Genomic DNA, 21,641 nt, shown 5'->3' on the forward strand with positions numbered 1-21,641 from the left:
CACCCATAGTAAAACTCATCAGCTTCTCGTTGAGAATGTGTTTGTAACTTGATGTGTTTTTTATGTATCAACTTAAAATTATATGTTTTTACTATGGTACTTTTGAATGTTTATACTTTTACTATGATTTAATGTCGTGTTAGCTGACGCATTCGTCTTGTATTGAGTCTAGCAAAATACTCTGTTGAAGTCTATTGCAGATATAGATAAACATACATGAGTGTAACTACGGTAGCAGATGCTCAGTCAACTTGCTTTCGAATGTTCACGGGACCGGCTTTGACCGTTCCAATATGGCGGATGGCGGCCGCTTATGAGTCATGACGTGACGTCCTTAACATCCCGCCTTCTCAGATGACGCATTTTCCGCCAAGATGGTTGTCGGTGCCTTTCCAATTGCAAAGCTGCTCTATCTAGGCGTACGACAATTGGGTAAACCGGTGGCTAACAGGATAAAAGCAGGCGCGCGGAGAAGTGAATTCTTTAAGAATTATGTTTGCCTTCCTCCGGCCCAAGGTAAGCTGACATTTGTCTGTTCGTGTTTAACGATATGTCAGTCCATGCTTACGGTGTCTGAAGGCGTGAACGTCGAAATAATCGCACGCCAATGACGTTAGTCTGCATTTGCTGTTTAGCCAATCGCAGAGCCGTTGAGAGATGGCTCTGGCCAATCGCGACAGCTGCGATGTTCTTATTGGATGTTTTCAACAACTGATTTACCAAGCGACCAATAAGATACTAGAAAGAAGTTCCCTTTCGACAAATGAGGTTCGAGTTTGTTTAACGGGGGCGGGACTCATCTGTCATTGAGGGTACATCGAAAGTGCCTTTTGCTACTTCTTGATTTTAAAATCCTTGACATAAAGACAACTGATCATCTTTTCTTTTGTGTGCGCTCAAATCATTTCTTGGAAAATATGTCTTATTGGTTGAAGACAACGATCCAGTCACTGCCCACTTTTGCTAGAAAACATATTATATTTAGAATACTGTTGGATGTTTCATTTATGCAATGTTGATTCTGGGCAAATTCTTTATTCATAAATGCAAATGTTTGAAGATGAAACCTTATTTTTCAGTATTTAAAAGAGGCTTTATTTGTATCTACATTCCATCATTGCAATGTTTGAAAACTAAAAAGGCCCAGAATTTTTTATTCTTATTTACCATTATTCTTATTTATTTATTCTTTTTATTTGCATTTATGAATGCCATAATAAATGTCTATTCTGTTCATTATGTTCAATAAAAAAACTTCTTGATTTGTTTCATGTAATATAAGATTATATTAATATACAATACAAATATCATTTCCTGATTATCATTTAATTTATAATTAAATATAATTTATTTATACAATTTCAGTCAGGAGTAGTTAATGTTGTAGTAATAGTTGAATTGATGATTGTTTTGTGTTGAAAAAAATATTTAATATATATTATAATTTTAATGAATATTACTTTTATATTATTAGTCCAGGCGTTTTAAGCCAAAACGGGGGTCAACCGTGAACAAATTGCAACAGAAGCAAACTCAACTGATTTTGTATCCTCAATATGTCCTGAGTAAGGAAAAAAAAGCCCCGAAGAATCCCATTAGGAGAAAGTTTCGAAAAAGACCCAAATATTGCCTATTCATACGCCTGTTCATTCTTCTTCTTACGTGAATAGGGTACAAATTTTAACCTTTAGATATCACCATGAAAATTACTGAGTTGATTACTTGCATCAAGACAAACAAAAAATGTATTACAAGTTTTTTTTAATTGTTTGTTAACATGGACAAACGGTGCATAATCTAATTACACATGTGCTAATTTGCATAAATACCACAACAGATCTAAACATTGGGTATAGCCAGGTGAAAATGTCTTGTTGAATCTTGTTGACACATAACAGTAAAATACTTAATGTTAAGGTCTGAATGGAACCCATTTAGGCTACCCATGAGCATTAATACATAGAGGCAGGAAGAAGTACTTTAAACCAGCCTTTATTAATTATTATTAAGAGATGGGGTTTGGGGCTGGGTCCGTGGGACTGTTTCTGGGGGACGAGTCTGAGGGACGAACAGGAGACAATGGTGAGTAGAATGCAGAAGACAAAAAAGGTAGGTCAAATAAAAAGTGAATCCCCAGAAACAGTCCCACGGACCCAGCCCCAAACCCAATCTCTGCAATAATAATGAATAAAGGCTGGTTTCTAAAGTACTTCTTCCTGCCTCTATGTATTAATGTTCATGGGTAGCCTAAATGGGTTCCATTCAGACCTTAACATTAAGTCTTTTACTGTTATGTGGCAACAAGATTCAACAAGACGTTTTCACCTGGCTATACCCAATGTTTAGATCTGTTGTGGTATTTATGCAAATTAGCACATCTGTAATTAGATTATGCACCGTTTGTCCATGTTAACAAACAATTAAAAAAAACTTGTAATACATTTTTTGTTTGTCTTGATGCAAGTAATCAACTCAGTAATTTTCATGGTGATATCTAAAGGTTAAAATTTGTACCCTATTCATGTGAGAAAAATAATGAATAGGATATATTTGGGTCTTTTTCGAAACTTTCCCCTAATGGGATTCTTCGGGGCTTTTTTTTCCTTACTCAGGACATATTGAGGATACAAAATCAGTTGAGTTTGCTTCTGTTGCAATTTGTTCACCCTTTTTTCTTAAAACGCCTGGACTATATAGCTTTTTTACACTAGTCTCTCTTTAAATATTTTTTTAAATACTAATCTTTTAAAAAATATTAAAGTATTTATATTCGAGTTAATGTTTCAATATAATTTGCATACACAATGACGTCACTGTTTTCTGCAGAACTGCTTTGTAGATGAAATAAACAAATGTAATAATTTATTATCTTTTACAGCGTAACTGAATCAACACTGAACAATGACACTATTTTCTTTTACAGCGGAAATGAACTCATCATAAAATAATTTTATTAAACAATCTGTATTGTATGAAGCGCTATATAAATAAAGGTGACATGACTTGACTAGTCTGTTACAGTGAAGGTAAAACCAAAGTGCATCTTTCCATGAATTCTCTCATGTTTTCTCCGTAGCGTATCACTGGATCGAGATGAGAACGAAGATGAGGATTATGGGTTTCCGTGGCTCCACCATCAAACCGTTGAACGAAGAGGCAGCAGCAGAGCTGGGAGCGGAGCTGCTCGGAGAAGCCATCATTTTCCTCATCGGCGGAGGCTGTATGATCCTCGAGTACAGCCGGCAGGCCACCAACTCCAGGCGCAAGGAAGAGGAGCTCGCACACACCATTACCAGTCTGCAGACACAACTAGGAGAGCTTGCACTCGCCACAGAGACACTGGATGCCCAAATCAGAGAGGTTAATAGACTTCTGCTGTCCCTCCCAGCAGCCCCAAGCACCAAGTAACAACTTTCATCACTAAAACATGCCGTTGCTAAGGAGGGTTCATGGGGACGTTTCAGTTGTGGTGCAGCACTGCCGTATTAACACATGGTTAAACCCTCCCATACACACGAGGCTCTACAAAATGAGGAAGGAAAAGAGAGTGTTTGTGTCTGATAAGTGACTGACCGCCAGCATTACATAATAAAAGCTTCTTGTTCGATATCCGTTTGGTTGAATGATGCTGTTTGCAGATGAAAGTTGTTAGTTATTTGATGACGCTGTTAAACTTTTGGCCACTTATCATTTCATAACATTTCAGTGGTTTTTTTTTTTCCATTTTTTGCTTTAATGTAATATGCTGTCGGAGTTGGGCATTCATCATTCATTAATGATCTGAAAATGCACTTGAATTGTGAATACTTGAATGACAAATTCTATATAGTAAATATGGGAAATATGGGAAGCAGAGAGCCCTTCTCTGTGCGTGCTGCGAGAATATACTCAATTCATTGTTTAATATGGCTTGTGTATATGGATGTATATTTATCATTGTAAAATAAAGTTCAATATTCTATGATGGTTGGTTTTTTTTTTTTGTATCTTGATTATATTACAATTGTAAAAACATTTTGTGGTTATCAAATGCCATTTTTTCAAGTATCACATAAGAACATTTTAGCACCATTTTCACTATATTAAAGGCACAAAATGGTGTGTTTACTTAAAGAAGTGCATAAATTTAAAAAGTTTTAGCACTTTCAGTTGTTAAAATGTAAGTTCCCATATACAATGGCTTTAGACTAGAAAAGATTACTTTTATTGTCACTACAAAACTAAAATATGTACTGTATATATATATATATACAGACCCTTTCCAAAAAATTTGAATATCATGGAAAAGTTTATTTATTTCCATAATTCCATTCAAAACGTTAAACTTCCATAGATTATAGATTCAGGGCCCACAACTTAAACGATTTCAAGTATTTAGTTGTTTATTTGTACATAATTTGGGCTTCCAGCTCATAAAACCCACGAAAACAGGATTTCAAAAAATGTGAATATTACATGGAATCACACAGTAATTACACAGTGATGCCATGGTCATTGAACCAGGTTTTGGTTCTTTTGGCAGTGTGGGCAGGTGCAAATCCTGCTGGAAAATGAAGGAAGCATGAAGTGCTCTGAAAATGTCCTGGTAGACGGCTGCGTTGACTCTGGATTTAATAAAGCACAGTGGACCAAAGTCCTCTTTTCTGATGAGAGCAAATTTTGCATCTCATTTGGAAACCAAGGTCCCAGAGTCTGGAGGAAGAATGGAGAGGCACACAATCCAAGATGCTTGAAGTCCAGTGTGAAGTTTCCACAGTCTGTGTTGGTTTGGGGAGCCATGTCATCGGCTGGTGTTGGTCCACTGTGCTGTCCACTCAACGCAGCCGTCTACCAGGAGGACATGTTCAGAGCACTTCATGCTTCCTTCAGCAGACAAGCTTTATGGAGATGCTGACTTCATTTTCCAGCAGGATTTGCACCTGCCCACACGCCAAAATAACCAAAACCTGGTTGAAATCCTGTTTTCGTGGGTTTTATGAGCTGGAAGCCCAAATTATGTACAAATAAACATACTTGAAATCGTTTAAGTTGTGGGCCCTGAATCTATAATGTATGGAAGTTTAACGTTTTGAATGGAATTATGGAAATAAATCAACTTTTCCATGATATTCTATTTTTTTTGGAAAGGGTCTGTATATATATATATTATGACCACCCTGAATTTAGTTGGATCACAGGGATATTTGATTGTTTTTATATATTTCTTTCTTTCTTTCTTTCTTTTATTACTTACACATGTCTATTTCAGTTTACTTGTATATATAAGTTTTATTATTGTAGTGAGTTTATATTGGGAACATGTGCATTTTCCGAATTCTGGTTGGCAGTTGAGAGAGTGGAGTTGCCGTGACAATTGCGGTGCATTCTCAGACAACGAGGACCTTTAAGCAAATTTACTTTTAAGGTTAGTTATTAAATTCATTAATTTTCATATCAAATGTTTATTTACATGTTTTAATGTCATATATATATCACATGCTTTTGTCATAAAGAAGTCCATTCGTGTATACTTACGAGTTCAGCCAGTTGTGTGAATTAGGCTAGAGCATGTCTGTATGGTTAAGGTTCCTGTCTTGATTTATTTATTTACTTATTTATTGTGATTTGATTTAAGTATCTATATGTTAAATGTATTTCAACGTATTTATGAATCCTGTGATTCAAAGTGTCTTAATGACTCTGGAGTACAATGTTGATTAAAAGACAACAAAGAGGACCTTTAAGCAACCACTAACTATTGTCTCTCTCTCTCTCATTTAGCAGTACTTAACTGTTACTGTTAAGTTTTTAGCTAAACTGCTTACAGTCCTCCCGACTGCCCGGGACCAATATATATATATATATAGTACAATTATATATGGCTCAAACAACCATTTGAGCTGTGCTGCTGTTATAAGGAAGTTCAACACTCGTCTTCAGCAATAAAAACAAAAAAATGTTGCTCAAATGTGATGTTTATATAAAGTCATTTTTGCTCATTAGTATGGTTGTATACATAAAGTATATTTGTGTTATTTAACATTTAATTATTGCAGGTTTGCATAATATTCTTAGTTTTCATTTCACTGTATTTACTATTTTGAGGAATACTGAATCAGTTTTTGTGCACGTGAAATTATGAAATGCATGTTCACATTTAGTCTAGAGATCTACAATAATCATGATGTTCACACAACGCCTCTGCTCTCACTCCTGATTTCAGAGGACAGGAGAGCTGTCAGTCAATACATTGGAAAACAAAGTAAACCGTGTAACTTATTTGAAGAAGAAAAAACTGATGTTTTGCTGTAAATGTAAAAGTCATGCATTACTTTACTAGTTACTTGAAAAGTAATCTCTAGTCTTACGTAACTCGTGTTACTAAATAGTTAGTAAATACACTTTAATTTAGCCTACAACAATAACTGTATTACTTATTTGAGATATGTATTTAAATTAAATATTTTTATGGTCTGTCCGTCCATAAAGATTCAATCTCATGACTACACAGCCTTGGAAGTGTCCAGTAGGAGGCAGCACTCAAACACTGGACATCATTCAGTCTCAGTCACTCTTCTCTTCTGCTGACCTGTGCTGAAGCACGCGCTGTTCCAGTCCTGTGTGTTTACACCACTCACACACTCCTTCAACTCAACAACAGCTTTTCCTCTGGTGAGTCCATCTATACCTGTTTTCCTGACATTTTAGAGTTTGCATTAGTGAAATCAATGTCTATTTACACGAGCACAGTTAGCTAGAATCCGCAGTTTGACAAAGCAGACGAATGCATGTGTCATTTCTCTTAATATAGCACCATAGACGTGAAAGCATTTGCTGGATTACAGTAGATTTGCGCGTTTACACATGCATTTATTGCACAACTTAAGTGTGCACGTGATTTAGCCAGTTAGCTGTGCGAATGACCCACCCTGCTTGAAAAATCCTAGCTGGTTTCTACTTGGACCAGCAAAACGCACATCATCCTAAAGTCGTGTAGTTGCTGGTGTCTTGCTAGTCTGAGCTGGTCATTAGGTTTTTTCATGAGCTTGTTTTTTAGTGACCAGTAGCACTGAAAACTAGCTAACATATTCCAAATCACAGTGGGATATGCAATGCATGAGCTGCATTATTGATATTCTGGAGATAATCATAGATGTCTTCCATCAGCAGGATTGGGAGCGAGGGCTCCACGTTATGTCATGCACGATGAGTGTGGACGTGAAGAAACTGAAGGTGAACGAGCTGAAAGAGGAGCTGCAGAAGCGTGGGATGGACACCCGAGGCCTCAAAGCGGATCTGGTGGAGCGTCTGCAGGAGGCTCTGGAGGACGAGAAGAAACACACCTGTGATGAGGATGGGAAGAAACACACCTGTGATGAGGATGAGAAGAAACACACCTGTGATGACGAGACAGAAGCAGGTACTAGAGTTTGAGTGCATGAAGATGCATGCTTTTGATCTAATGATGATGATAATGCATTGTGATCTCATGTGTGACAGGTGTTGAGGCTGGGAATGATGAGCGGTCTGATCCGGGGCAGATGGACGGTGAGAAACAGGGCTCTGATGGTGATCCTAAAGGCCCTGAAGACGAAACTAAATCTGAGACTGTGGAGGGACAACAGGCGACCGTTGAGACGATCTGCAAGGAAGGTAAGACTGCGACTGGGAGTTTGAATGCATTTCATCCTCAATTTTGAGTTATGTGTCCCACTGGTATGTGACTTGGCTCGCTCGTTCATATACATGTAATTAAAACTTAGGATATTTTCTACCTCTTGACCAACATAGATATATTTTTTTTTTGATAGCCGGTGCCGATATCTTTGAGAGCAGGGTGGCTGAAATGTTCGTCACACATGTCAAGTCAAGTCACCTTCATTTATATAGCGCTTTTAACAATATGAATTGTTTCAAAGCAGCTGTACAGTGATAATAGGAAATTACAGTAACAGAGTAATGCTACTTATGTGTGTTAATTACAGTAACACACATCACACATAAGTAACACTACTTAAGATAGCTAATAACTCATGCTGCAATGACATGAATATTAATTTTACGTAATATTTACTAAATTAGAAATAACTTGAAAATGAATCGAAATGAAAAATATAATTTGAGCTTATTGGTTTCACATATTATTTTCACAAATAAAGAAATTGTTATAAACATGAAGTAAACACAGTAACAACAATGCACTCAGGAATATGGGAATATGTGTAAGTCTTATTAATCTGTTTCCTGCCACTTCCATATGTGGTGCTAAATCAGATACAGGTCAGGGGTCTGTACCATGAAGCCGGTTCAGGTGGCTAGCCCGATATGTTTCAGTTTAGTTTGAGCCAACCCTGGGTTTTAGGCACCATGAAAGTGGCTTGGCTTTTAGGAGTGTTCATCGCCACAGTAACTTGCGCTCCACGGCTTACCTGGTCCGGGTCAGGTGATGTTCCAGGTAAGAGGTTGCAAACCGAACTTTGACCAATCAGCTGTGAGCAAAGTGACACATGTCTGATGCGATAAAGTCACTCCACCTGTTTCTACTCCAAATTAAAGGTCACTACATAGCAAATGATTTTTAAAGACAAATAATAATTATGTACAATTTTAGTTTATCGATTATTATTACGCACAGTTTAATTGAATAAATATATAAAGGTAATATAAATACACTTTAGAATCAATAGATAAAGCTAATAAATGACTACATGTGAGCTTAAATGTAAAATTTTCTCTACCTTTATCAAATGTATAAACTAATTTCACAACTTTTACTTGCACTGATATAGCAAGACTTTTGTTTTACAGTAGTTGTCCTCTTTCATAGACAGCTATTTTCTTGCTGTGTGAATTTGTTTAATCTCGTAATATTCTGTAGTGAGTCGCGCTGCTTCTCTCGCGAGAAATGAATCTCAGTTTCAGTCTTTCTCAGCGCGTGATTGGCTGTTCGCTACTGATGTCACGCCTAAACTCCGGATCAAAGCCTGAGTTGACAGAGAAAGTTGATGATCAGCATCATGGTACCAACAAAGCCTGTTTAGATTGGTTTGGTCAACTCAAAACTAATCCTGTAACCCTGAGTTTGTTCATCTGCCATCATGGTACAGGCCACTGATGTTTTGCAATGCGACCTCACTTTAAACAGTCATATCAGAATTCAAGTGACTTTTACGGTACTCTAGATCAACATTCATCACTTATAATGTTTTTCTAGCTGGTGATACATCATTGCCCCCTTTCATTACTTCAGATGCCCCGTCTTCAGTGCCTCAGGCTTCCTTTGGAAGTTTCCTGAGGCCCTCGAGTGTTGACACCCAGTGCTTTATATTGAATATTGATTGTTTCACAGCAGAAGAAGTGGCACCAGTGAAGGTGAAAAATGAAGATGAGATAAAGCCGGAGCAACAGCGATCTGACCCTGACGGTGAAAGGGAAGATCTGGAGAGACGGCAGACTGTTAAATCCAAGTCTGAACAGGACGGACATGCACATCATGGCCACAAGAGGCGCTATGATGAGAGCCACGGTTACAGCTATTATGAACACCGTGAAGACAGGAGGTGAACTTACCACAGAGCTTCTGTTATCATCCTATCAGCGTTAGGATTTTGACTTGATGCGGATTGACATTGTGATTTTTCTGTTTGATCACAGGTCCCGTTCTCCTCTGCCTCCCGCTGAAGAGGACGAGGAAGACTTTGATGGCACACTAGTGGCCATTGACACTTGTACGGAAGGGCTTGTTTTATTCAATCATGATTTATTATCTCGAAAATAGTCATGATAATGTAATTCTCTCTGCTAACCTCAACAGATAACTGTGACTTGCACTTCAAAGTCTCTCGGGATCGCTGCAGTGGATATCCGTTGACCATCGAGGGGTTTGCTTACCTGTGGTCTGGAGCACGGGCCACGTATGGCGTAAGCAAGGGACGCGTGTGCTATGAGATGAAGGTAATGTATACCGCTCAGAAGTCTGGGGTCAGTCAAACCGAACGTTAATGAAAGACGTCTCTAATTTGATCAAAATGAAGTAAAAAAGTTATATTATGAAATATTATAACTCTTTTGTTTTCTATAGATATTTGAAAATGCCTTTTTTTTTTTTTCGAGTCCTTCAGAATCATTCTAATATGCAGATTTGCTGCTTAAGAAACATTTTTTTATTGCTCTAAAATTTTGTTGCTCAATATTTTTGTGGAAACTGATACCATTTTTTTCAGGATTATTTGATGAATAGAAAGTTCAGAAGAACAGCATTTATTTGAAGTATTTTGTAACATTATAAATGTCTTTACTGTCCTTTTAATCTGTTCATATTCATTTCTTTCAAATCATACTGACCACAAACTTTTAAGTGTAGTGTAGTTTTGTTGTTTCTCTATGGTTAACTCTTAAATCAACTTAAATGGGTAATTCACCTCTGGCAAAATGGGCTTTCAGTTAAACGTGGCTGCCTATACAGTAGTCAGGCTAAAAAAGGCTGTTGTCATCCTTTTCCCAAATAGGTTGGAAAACTTCAACACCCATAATGCACTGGGCATGTTGTTGTCAAAGGCTGCCCCCCAAAATGACTATTATTTAAGAAATGTATTATCTTTAGTTGTCATTCAGAATAAGGTGTTTTTTATTTTATTTTCAGATCCTAGAGAATGTTTCAGTAAAGCATCTTCCCAGCAGCGAGCCTGACCCGCACGTCGTGAGAGTCGGCTGGTCTCTGGATTCCTGCAGCACACAACTTGGTGAGGAAGCACACGTTCACAAAGACACGGTTTGTTGTAGAAATGATCTTTATTGATACTTATGTTAGGAAATGACTATGTTTCAGGGGAGCAGCCGTTCTCTTATGGGTATGGCGGAACAGGGAAAAAGTCTTCCAGTTGCAAATTTGAAGATTACGGAGAGAAGTTTGGTGAAAGCGATGTCATTGGCTGTTATATTGTGAGTGCTTCTTGACTTCTTGCTGTATACTGCTAATCAGGCGGCTGACTTCTAAAGGTGCCGTCACGTTTACCATTGCTCTGCAAAATTTAGAGAGCGAAATCCAGTCATTTAAATTAAAAAAATTATGCACAGGAAACGTGAATTGAGTGTGGCATTAGCATGTTGCTAAGCTAATGACATGATACTGTAAAACTCTATTCTGAGCATATAAACACAACAATATTGGGTAAATTGCTCTAATTTTAATTAGTTTGAACAGTGGATGGGACTCTATGATGCCTTAAAGGAATAGGTCACTTAAAAATGACAATTCTGTCATCATTTACTCACCCTCAAGTTGTTTCAAACCTGTATGAGTTTCTTTCTTCTGCTGAACACAAAAGGAAGATATTTTGAAGAATGTTGGTAATCAAACAGTTGATGGACCCCATTGACTTCCATTGTATTTTTTTTTCTTACTATGGAAGTCAATGGGGTCCATCATTTTGATTATACCAACATTATCCAAAATATCTTCCAAATGTTCAGAAGAAAGAAACTTATACAGGTTTGAAACAACTTGAGGGTGAGTAAAAATTTTTTTTTTTTTTTTTTAAGTGAACTATCCCTTTAAAATGCTGTTTAGGTAGGCAGCTCACTAGGTTGTGGAATGGAGGGAATAATGAAAGAAAAGCAAAATAACAAACATAAAACTACTTGAATGAAGTAGTTGACTTGATGAATAAACTTGTAGTCTCTTATACGTTTGTCTTTTACAGGACTTTGATAGCCATGAGCAGGTTAAAATGGCTTTCTCAAAGAACGGGAAGTGGCTCGATGTGGCATTTGACGTATCTAAGGAAGAGCTGGCTGGTCGTGCGCTGTATCCTCATGTCTTGGTGAAGAACTGCGCTGTCCAGTTTAACTTTGGCCAACAGGAGGAACCTTTCTTTCCTTTGCCAGATGGGTACACATTCATCGGGACCGTCGACATGGAGAACAGGGTCAGAGGCACTGTTGGTCCTGCCAACAAATCTGATTGTGAGGTAATTTCTCCTAATTCACTCCATACAAGTGTTGAGGAACACAGTTTGACCCATGAAGAGAAACCAATATGTTTAATGAAAATCTGAAGTTTAGTCCGCAGTTGACAGAGAGTTCACACTAAAATAAGAGTATCCGGCCTCAAACTAATTTTGGATACAGAAACACCAGAACTTATAGGACAATCAGTTGCCGTCATTTATACAGGTTCACAAAGAATGATTCTAGTAGCGTCCAAACATGGTGTTCTGTTCTTTACACAAATGTGCTTATTTAAAGGTGCAGTGAGTGATTTCTGAGAAACACTGTTGATATTAGAAATCAACCCAAGCAAACACAGCCCTCCCTTCATTGCTCTGCCCACAAAATGCACAAACAGTGGATGACTCTTTATCATAGCTGAAGCCAAGCAAAATAATGCTTTGTGAAAAATAAAGCAAAGATGACAAAGAAAAACAAATGAACATGCTGTACAGTCCACAAAAGAGTACATGCAAGCAAGAGTTTGTTGTTAGTCGCCAGCAGCTCCAGGCAAACAATGACACTCCAAACTGGTGCACTTTGGTGCGTTGTTGACCTTCATGACCCTAGGCACAGTTGTTTGCACACATTAGCCAGGCTAAATAAATAAACACTGTTACTGTATTCCTGACATGGGTCAGACACATTGGCCATGACGGTAATACCTGAATAAATGCAATAGATTTAAGAAACTATGATTCCTTTTTGTTATGTAATATAAGAGGAGGGGATTGTAAGTCCGACCCTTTAAAAGGTCATGTGATCATTAGATTTTATGTTTTACTTTATCGTTGCAGGGAAGCTTTTGTATAAACATTGTCTGATTTGACATTTTTGACAATGAAATCTTACAGTACTACTGTTCGATTTTATTTTATTTTAAGAAATGAGTGGTTTTCAATTCAGCAAAGGTGCATTAAATTGATCAAAGGAGACAGTAAAGACATATTTAGTGTTACACAAGATCTTAAATTAATGTTGCTCTTTTGAACTCTATTCATCAAAGAATCCTGAAAAACATAATAATGTATTACGGTTTCCACTGCAGTATTAAGTAGCACACCTGTTTTCAGCATTGATAATAATCAGAAATGTTTCTTAAGCAGCAAATCATCATATTAGATTGATTTCTGTAATGTAATGATGCTGAAAATTCAGCTTTGATCACAGGAATAAATGACATTTTACAATATATTCAAATAGAAAACGTAAATTTTTCACAATTTTGTGGTTTTTACTGTATTTTTAATCAAATAGATTGTCTCTGTGTGTGAGTATAAGAGACTTTTTTTCAAAAACTAAAATATCGTACTGACCCTAAACTTGAACATTAGTGACTATGGTCTCAAATAAAGATGTATAATCAAGAGAATATGGCTGTTGTCTGTAGGTCCTGATGATGGTCGGTCTTCCTGCTTGCGGTAAAACCACATGGGCCTCTAAGCATGCAGAAATGAACCCAGAGAAGAAGTTTAACATCCTGGGCACAAACGCCATCATGGAGAAAATGAAGGTAGTATCAGCAGCTTTAAATGTGTTTTATGGTTCACATTTGAGAAAATATGTCATGTTTTTGACTGGAACAGACTTTTTTTGGCAAATTTATACATATATTTATATATATATATACAGGGATGTAGTGGAGGCTAAACGCACGTAAACGCCGTTTACGCACCTCCCAAAATTTGGAAATAGCGTTTGCCCACCTCCAAAGTGCGTTTATCCACCTCTAAATTGCGTTTATCCACCTCTAAATTTCACGTTATTTGAGCGGACTTTGCTTTTCCAGTGCGTGATCGCCGATCGGTACATGATTCGAGCATTTGGGCCGTTAACGACAGAGCAGAACGCGCAGCGCGCAAACACAGAGCAGAGAGCGCAGCGCGCCGACACACACACACACACACACACACACGGAACAAAGAGAACGGCGCACACACGTAGCAGAAAACACACGCTCGTGAAGTTACTAAACAAACTGCGCGAGAATGAAACTTGATCGCAGCCGCAACAGGAAATCATTCAAATGATGCAAAAAATGTTGTTTTTTTTAAAATTCATTACAGGCAGCTGGTTTAATGTAGGGAGCATGTCAAAACCCAACTGTAGGCCTACAAGAGATTCAGAGGGAATCAAGCCTGCATCAAGACTTTTCCCTCTACAGGGAAACACTGATCCACATTTTTCTGATAGACCAAACAACTAATCAATTAATCAAGGAAATATTCAACAGATTAATCGACTATGAAAATAATCCCAAATCCATAATCATTATGCACAAGTGCATTGCATTGGAAGCCCTGGATATAAGCCTCCCTCTCGACCTCTCTTAAATATTTTTATTCTCTCTGTTTTGTCATTTAGTAAACTTGATAGATTTCAACCATATTATTCCTTCTTGAGTCTCTTTAACAAGAACTTAGATTAATGTATAAATTGAATAGTGATTGTGTGACCTATGATGAGGGAACAACCAGTGATACCCTTGGTAGTACCATCAAATGATAGCCTATAGCGATGTCATCAGGATACACATACACCGGTAAGCCGTGGCCCACCTTACCGGGTGACCATGTTGTGGTCCACCAGAATTGATAGTTTACCCACCTCTTTTTTTACCACTACACCACTGTATATATATATATATATTATACTCTTGAACGGTAGTGTAAATTGCTTTTTTTTTTTAAAGCATGGTTCTCTTGTATGGTCTTAGGTGATGGGATTGCGTCGCCAGCGGAACTATGCCGGACGCTGGGATATCCTGATTCAACAGGCCACTCAGTGTCTGAACCGACTGATCCAGATCGCCGCACGCAAAAAACGAAACTACATCCTGGATCAGGTACAGCAAACACCTTCCCATGATTCCCAGCGAAAGCATAACTGTGAATGAGCTCTCGTGTTCTTCTTCTAATTTATTTCTGGATAAATATCTTTCATCTTTCATCTTATCCTTCATATGATAGAGTAGAAGCAGAAGCCTTTGATTGAATGTTGAATTGAATGGACAAACTGAAGTGTCAGAAAAACATCATGAACATCAAACATGTTCTTTTTAGCATTTTAATTATCTTGCGTTTCCAATTATGTTGAATTGTTCTGTGAGCCTCTCTGATAATGATTAGTAGCCCATGACTGTGTTTAGACAAGTATTCTCCGCCTGGTGAGTGAGAGAAACACATTTTGTTGCAACGGTAATTCTAAAAGAAATATCCTTGGTTATAAAGAGACGTCTGTTATCTTGTGGGTTGCTTTTGTTGTTGTAGTGTTTGTTTTAGGGCTGTGAAACGATTAATCGCATCCAAAATAATCCATCTGGGTTTACATAATATATGTGTTTGTACTGTGCATAATTATTTTGCATATATAAATATACACACATGCATATATTTAAGAAATAATTGCTTATACTGTGTGTATATATATATATATATATATATATATATAGATAGATAGATAGATAGATAGATAGATAGATAGATAGATATAGAATAGATAGATAGAATTTGTATTCTAAATAAATATAAATATTTTATATATAAATAACAAAATTTTCTTAAATATATACATGCATGTGTGTGTATTTATACAAAATAATTATGCACAGTACACACACATCTATTATGTAAACACAAACTTTTATTTTGGATGTGATTAATCACGATTAATCGTTTCACAGCCCTAGTTTGTTTCTGTAAAAAGGTAAGTGGTAAATCTAATTTCTTGGCTTTTCAGGACAGTTGTAGTATGTCAGAGCGGCTCTCTCGCGCTGTATGACGTGACAGAAAACTAGTTGTCCAGTTCTGTTCACACAGCGCACGTTTTCCGAGATTGTGGTTGTGAGTCCTGAAAATGTACAGGTGTGAGTTTGGTTATAGAATGCTGTTTTCTCGTCAATAACTGAATGTAACTGTATTAAGGACTCAAATACAGGACTGACAAGCGTATTCTGCTGCCGTGTGAACATGTTGTAAGGGTCCATCAGGGAAAGAAAGAAAAACTACTACTTACTTCATTGCCGGTTTCTAGATGTTGTTCCTGGAAAACACATTTTTACAGAACGCAAAATAAAATAAAAATAAACAGCTTCCGCTTCTTTCTTGTCCCTATTTCTAGACAAATGTATATGGATCAGCCCAGAGACGAAAAATGCGTCCTTTTGAAGGCTTTCAACGCAAGGCTGTTGTAATTTGTCCCTCGGACGAAGATTTAAAAGAGCGAACGTTAAAGCAGACTGAGGAAGGGAAGGATGTGCCCGATCATGCTGTTTTAGAAATGAAAGGTAAGAGCACTGCTATGGAAAACAGCAACATCAGAAATCAAGATCACTTGATTAAACTTCAAACTTTAATGATCATAGAAAGCGGCTTTATCTCTCGGACCCCTGTTCTCAGACCCTGTTTACACCTGGTATTAAGATGCATTTTGGTCAATCGGATCACAAGTGGACGACGCTAAATACAGGTGTAAACGGGGTCTAAAACATGTCCACTATTGACCACTTCCAGAGGTAGTCAAAAACGCATTTGACTGGATTGCTTTTGTAGTGTAAACACTCATGTGGTCGAATGTGTTCGAATAGTCACAAAAGACGCCTACTCTCCGTCTACTGACCTAATGAGTGAACATTACGGGAAGCGCTCTAGCCGGACGGGGATTTAAACTTTGTCGGCTGGAGACTCAAGTTTGGTTTGAAGAAGGAAAATGTACCAAGCACAATGTTCTCTCACCATTCCTGATTTCTAACACACACACTCACAGCGTTCGGCTGGTGCAGAAACTAAAGCTGCTGCTCTCCGTGTGTTTCTGTCGTCTCTGTGCGCATTCATATGTAAATTGCGTGAGCTTATTTCGTCCATTAGATCTAAAGATCTGAAAAAGCCCGTACATTTACACACCCATAGACCCTCGCCTCGACGAAATCAGGACAGAAGTGATTGAAAGTGGACAAAAGAGACGGATTAAAACACCAGATGTAAACTGGTTTGTGTCTCCCTCGTCTACTTGTGATCCGATCGACCAAAACGCATCTTAAGCAGGGCCTCAGTTTGATTGGGTCCTTTTGATCGTCCAACTCTCACCTGCGTGTCTTAATGAAACATTGTGTATTACAGTGCAATAACATTTAAAAATGCCAATAAAATAATAATTCACACTAATATTGTACCAGTCCAAATTAACACATTTTGGTTTAGTTCCAGAAGTGCCTTTGATGTTGCAGTGTTGTTCGTCTCCCTCGCATGATTTTTAAATTAATGTTTTTCTTGTAATTTAAACATTTCTCCATCATCCTCAGAGCAATATTCTCTGTCAGTTCAGAATTTAATGAAGATTTTGTTTTCCGGTGGTTTGATCCGTCCCACCTTCTTTCCTCTTTCCATGGCTTTAAAGCCAACTTTGCGCTACCAGAGGTCGGAGACTTCCTGAATGAAGTGACCTTTGTTGAGCTTCAGAAAGTCGAGGCAGAGGAGCTGGTGAAACGGTACAATGAGGAGGGTCGTAAGGCCGGGCCTCCTCCCGAGAAACGCATGGACAGCTGGGGAACCCGGAGACGTGAAAGCAGCCACCAGCAGTACGACAACCACGGAGGATCGAGAGGAGACCACCGGCACAGAGGAGCGCCTGCGGGAGGCTATAGGGGAGGTGGGAGTGACCTTATGGGTGTCATGATCACTTATTAAAAAATTCTGTCATTTGTGTGTTTTTGTCATCTTGCTCTGTGCTTTGTCAGGTTATAACCGTGATGGTTACAGTCAGAACCGCTGGGGAGGAAATTACAGAGACGGGCGAGATGGATACAGCAGCAGACATCAGTCTGAAGGAACCTACAGTAATAACCGCTATGGCTCCTATAGCAAAGAGGGGAATAGCCAAGTGAGTGATATGTTCACAGCCATGTCCAAGTGATATCTACGCTTGCAAACTCTGTGCATGAAATCCGTTCTGGACGATCATCTTGTTTGTTAACATTCTTAAGTCTGAATCAGGCTTGAATTGGTTTGAAATTGACGCCATCCTTAATATTTACATGTGAGGTGAGCTTGTGGTTGTGGTAAGGGGTGTGACATTTCCCGCACACTCGATACGCTCTGCTAATCACAACACACTGGGCCGGCTAACCAATCACAGCACATTTCGTATTTTGAAAGGAGGGGCTTCATCGAAACGATGCGTTTGGGCCAGACTGGTGCTTTAATAATGTAAAATATGGGGAAAATAATGTGTTTTTTGAACAATCAAGCATGAGAGCATATTCTACCACACCCCAAAAACAAAATCAAGACTTCAGAAAGGGGCATAATAGGACCCCTTTAACTGCTGTTTTTTTGTGTGTGTTTTTGTTGTTGAAAGTAAAAATGATGCAGCACATATTTACATGTTCATCTAAACGTCGCTCTCAGTAGTGTGGGTGGCGTCAGGATGTTTGCTAAAGGACAAAAATGAACTTTACTGGGAGTATATTGGGGCCTTATGAGATGTTTGTGTGCATTTATCCATTTATTGTTGTTGTTTTTGTTTTATTTTGCTTTCTATTTTTAGAGTTATCATCAGGGTTATAATCAAGGCTACAACCAGGGCAACTACAGCCAAGGAAACTACAACCAAGGCTACAACTATGGCAACTACAGCCAATATCCAGGTTATGGACAAGGTTACCATGACAGTCAAGGATCTGGACAATCATATAACCAGCAAAACTACAATCAACAGTATCAACAGGTGAGTTACGATGATTAAAAACAACTTTAGCTACGGTATGTGAAAGCATTTGTGGCGGCTGAAAATCATTTTGACTTGTCCCTCAAATAACAGTTTTAAAAGCTTCTAATCTGCTACTCTTGGTAAAATCGTACAAAATAGGAATATCTCTCAACTATCATGAAAGGGGTTCATATTGTGGATATAAAATGTACAAATCAATTTCCGACAAATTTGATTACTGCTGATAATAATTAAGCATATGACAGCTTGTTAGCAATCCTCCCAAATGTTAATTTTATAATAAACTCAAACTATTCATGCACTAAAACGGAAAAGTTTTTCCTTGGCGTTTCTCAAGTACAGATAACAATGTTGTCAAAACGATCTCCGTTCACACACATCCGCAAAAATGACTAAAACGTTGTATTCTGCTGCCAGGCCAGTAGTTGGCGATGTCGTAGTCGTAAAGAAGCACTACGCACCGATAGACTGAACACATAATACACATGCGCATACTGTCTCCGTTCTCACAAATTCATGTTTTTGCAGTATACAAAGACAATAACGCTATCATTTTCAAAAACATGCACTTTAAAGCAACACTATGTAGCTTTTCAACCTTCATAATATATTCCCAAGACCCTTGTGATGGTACATCGACTTACAATAGGTTGAATGACACGTCTGCCATAGTTGCCTGTTGCTTTTACTGGCACTATGTAACTTCGGGGTTCGGGTAGTAACCCGAGCACAAAAAGAACTACAAAATTCGACTGCTTTACGGCATACGTCACTTCCCCCACCACTTCCTCAAATTTGGACGTGAGCATTTACTGTCTATGGACGTGAGAGGCCAACCAGCGTTTGTTTTCCGGCTTTCGTGCGTATGTTTTTGTCATGGCCAAAGCAGCAACGGACAAAAAAAAAAGTCAGAAGTAAGCCTATGTCTAAACGGCGTGTACAAGTTTGGTAGGAGCTACATTCTTGCAAGTAAATAATACATGATTAGACGGACAAAATGATCTTTTAGGCTAAGTAGCCTAATGCCTGCAGGCTGATAGTCATGTTTGTTTATTTATTTATTTTTCTGGCGAAAGTGTCTTGCCTCAGGCTATAATGCAAATCGATTTTTCAACTTTGCAGATTCATCTATGGTAGCTTGATATTATAATATTGACGATATATGGCTATTACCTACCACACAAACATTGAATTGAATTAGCATTCTGTAAAACAGCAGCCAATAGGCTACTATAATGACGCTGGCTTGTAAACGTGAGCTACGCGATCTTTTGGCGTTTGAAAAAAAATAAAACCCATGAAACTATATTCATATGACATGCTGAAATATATGCCATTGTACCTGGGATGAAGACATTTCACACGCAACGCAGGCAGTCTGCCCAAGACGTGAGAACTCCTGCAGAGTTCGGGGGTATCGGCTTATCAACAAATGCATGTATATCCCCTGGTGTAACCATGACAGATTTTACAACAATACTGTTTCCCAACTGTAGGGGGACCCCGAGAGCAAAAGCTGCTTGGTGTTGCTTTAAAACCCGTTTTCACGGCCAAAACGCATAAAACGTTTGCCTTTTTTAGTTAAAAATGGTGTGTAAACAACCCCTTAGATTGAAAGTGCATTACTGTAAATGCATTTTCTATTCTTTATTATAATAAAGTGATTGAGTGTTTCAACTTATTGTCTGCATGCCACATATGCTGTTAATAGAGTTTTTTTTTTTTTAAACATTCCTTGAATATTTTATAATCATTTAGGTCTTCTTATTACATTTAAACACATTAGTCATTATTAGATCAGATGATTGAAATGTAAAACCATAGGTGCATTCACCCAATGTCATAATTACGAGATTTCAGCTAAGTGTTCACGTCCTCGTAGAGCTCGTAATTACAACTTGTACACTTTGAATTTTCTCAAAGCTCCTACTTGTACCACCTGACCGCTGCAGATTCATTTAATGTTGCGATAGAAAGGCATAATTCCCAATCCGAGGACGTGAAAGGCTTTGACGTCACATGTTGTCATCTGGAAAATAAGTTCCTTGTTGTGAAGTTGTCGTTTTATTGAAGCGTGATGTTTTTCTCCAGTATGCGCAGCAGTGGCAGCAGTATTACCAGAATCAGAGCCAGTGGAACCAGTACTACAGTCAATATGGGAACCACTCTGGACAGCAGGGCTCACAGTGAACAGGAACAACGCTCTGACATCATCACACACGTATACACACGCCACGCCACGCTTCTCTTATTAAAACACGTCCGTCCACATCATTTAATTTTCTCTTTCACGCCACTTACACATTTATTTCCAAGACTGTTATAAGTCAACGATTGTTTGGAACTAAATGACTCCGTATAAAATTGACTGATATGATCAAACCCCTGAGGTTGAAATAAAGGACTATAATACGACTGATTTCTAGTAAATGTGAGAGATATTATTATTGGAAGGTGCTTCATGTTGTAGTACCACATCCAGCCTGCAGGTGTAGAAACTGTGAAATGCTGCTTCAACACTGAACAAAGTTTTGATTTGCCTAAATTCTATTTAATTTGGAATGTAGCTGCTTTTCACATAACTATTATAAGTCTTAATTTAACACGAGACATGAGTGTAAAAAACTTTTGTTTAAATTGTAGTCGTTCAATGTTTTAGATACTCATTGGCATCGCAGATGGGAAGATGAAGAGTTTTGTGTTGATGACTTCTCTTCTTGATAATAGAAAACGCAAGCCAATTTTAAGTGTTCATAACTATCCTGGCTGAGAAACTACCGCATTTATTTCTGAACTGTTTGGTGTTCTTGGTGGACTTTATTTGTTCTGTCCTGTCCAATTCATTTTTGCTTTGAGAATTAAATTGTAAAACACTACCGTGGCTCTGCTGATGAAGTGTTGTCACACTCACAAAACATGTCGAATTTAATGAAACCAGCGTTCATTCG

General features: G+C 38.0%; 2 protein-coding genes across 3 annotated transcripts; both read left to right on the plus strand.

The window, feature by feature from the left end:
• The first annotated feature begins 350 nt into the window (after nt 1–350).
• opa3 (outer mitochondrial membrane lipid metabolism regulator OPA3) lies at nt 351–3,964 on the plus strand. The gene is made up of 2 exons (XM_084409217.1): nt 351–516; nt 3,077–3,964. Exons 1-2 carry the CDS (start codon nt 375–377, stop codon nt 3,406–3,408), a joined length of 474 nt encoding a protein of 157 aa, XP_084265343.1. The 5' UTR covers nt 351–374; the 3' UTR covers nt 3,409–3,964.
• A 2,530-nt stretch (nt 3,965–6,494) lies between these two features.
• On the plus strand, nt 6,495–21,569 carry hnrnpul1 (heterogeneous nuclear ribonucleoprotein U-like 1). Of its 2 annotated transcripts, none has more exons than XM_084410089.1 (16): nt 6,495–6,651; nt 7,150–7,399; nt 7,480–7,632; nt 9,329–9,539; nt 9,634–9,707; nt 9,794–9,933; nt 10,622–10,721; nt 10,808–10,920; nt 11,682–11,948; nt 13,358–13,480; nt 14,684–14,812; nt 16,087–16,252; nt 17,362–17,613; nt 17,702–17,844; nt 18,511–18,690; nt 20,785–21,569. In XM_084410089.1, the coding sequence occupies exons 2-16, from the start codon at nt 7,174–7,176 to the stop codon at nt 20,881–20,883; spliced, it is 2,376 nt and encodes a 791-aa protein (XP_084266215.1). In that variant the 5' UTR covers nt 6,495–6,651; nt 7,150–7,173; the 3' UTR covers nt 20,884–21,569. The 2 variants fall into 2 exon arrangements, with proteins under 2 accessions (XP_084266215.1, XP_084266214.1); XM_084410088.1 differs by having other exon boundaries at nt 6,522–6,651; nt 7,147–7,399.
• The last annotated feature ends 72 nt before the right edge of the window (nt 21,570–21,641 follow it).

Source organism: Rutilus rutilus (genome assembly GCF_951802725.1).
Source record: "Rutilus rutilus genome assembly, chromosome: 5".
Taxonomy (NCBI): domain Eukaryota; kingdom Metazoa; phylum Chordata; class Actinopteri; order Cypriniformes; family Leuciscidae; genus Rutilus; species Rutilus rutilus.

What these genes read in the sequence shown, in the direction of transcription:
- opa3 (XM_084409217.1), top strand. Translation starts at nt 375, where the DNA reads ATGGTTGTCGGTGCCTTTCCAATTGCAAAGCTGCTCTATCTAGGCGTA. An exon ending in TTGCCTTCCTCCGGCCCAAG is followed by an intron (nt 517 to 3,076) that starts GTAAGCTGACAT and finishes TTTTCTCCGTAG; the next exon opens with CGTATCACTGGATCGAGATG.
- hnrnpul1 (XM_084410089.1), top strand. Translation starts at nt 7,174, where the DNA reads ATGTCATGCACGATGAGTGTGGACGTGAAGAAACTGAAGGTGAACGAG. An exon ending in TTCCTGCAGCACACAACTTG is followed by an intron (nt 10,722 to 10,807) that starts GTGAGGAAGCAC and finishes ACTATGTTTCAG; the next exon opens with GGGAGCAGCCGTTCTCTTAT. An exon ending in ACAATCAACAGTATCAACAG is followed by an intron (nt 18,691 to 20,784) that starts GTGAGTTACGAT and finishes GTTTTTCTCCAG; the next exon opens with TATGCGCAGCAGTGGCAGCA.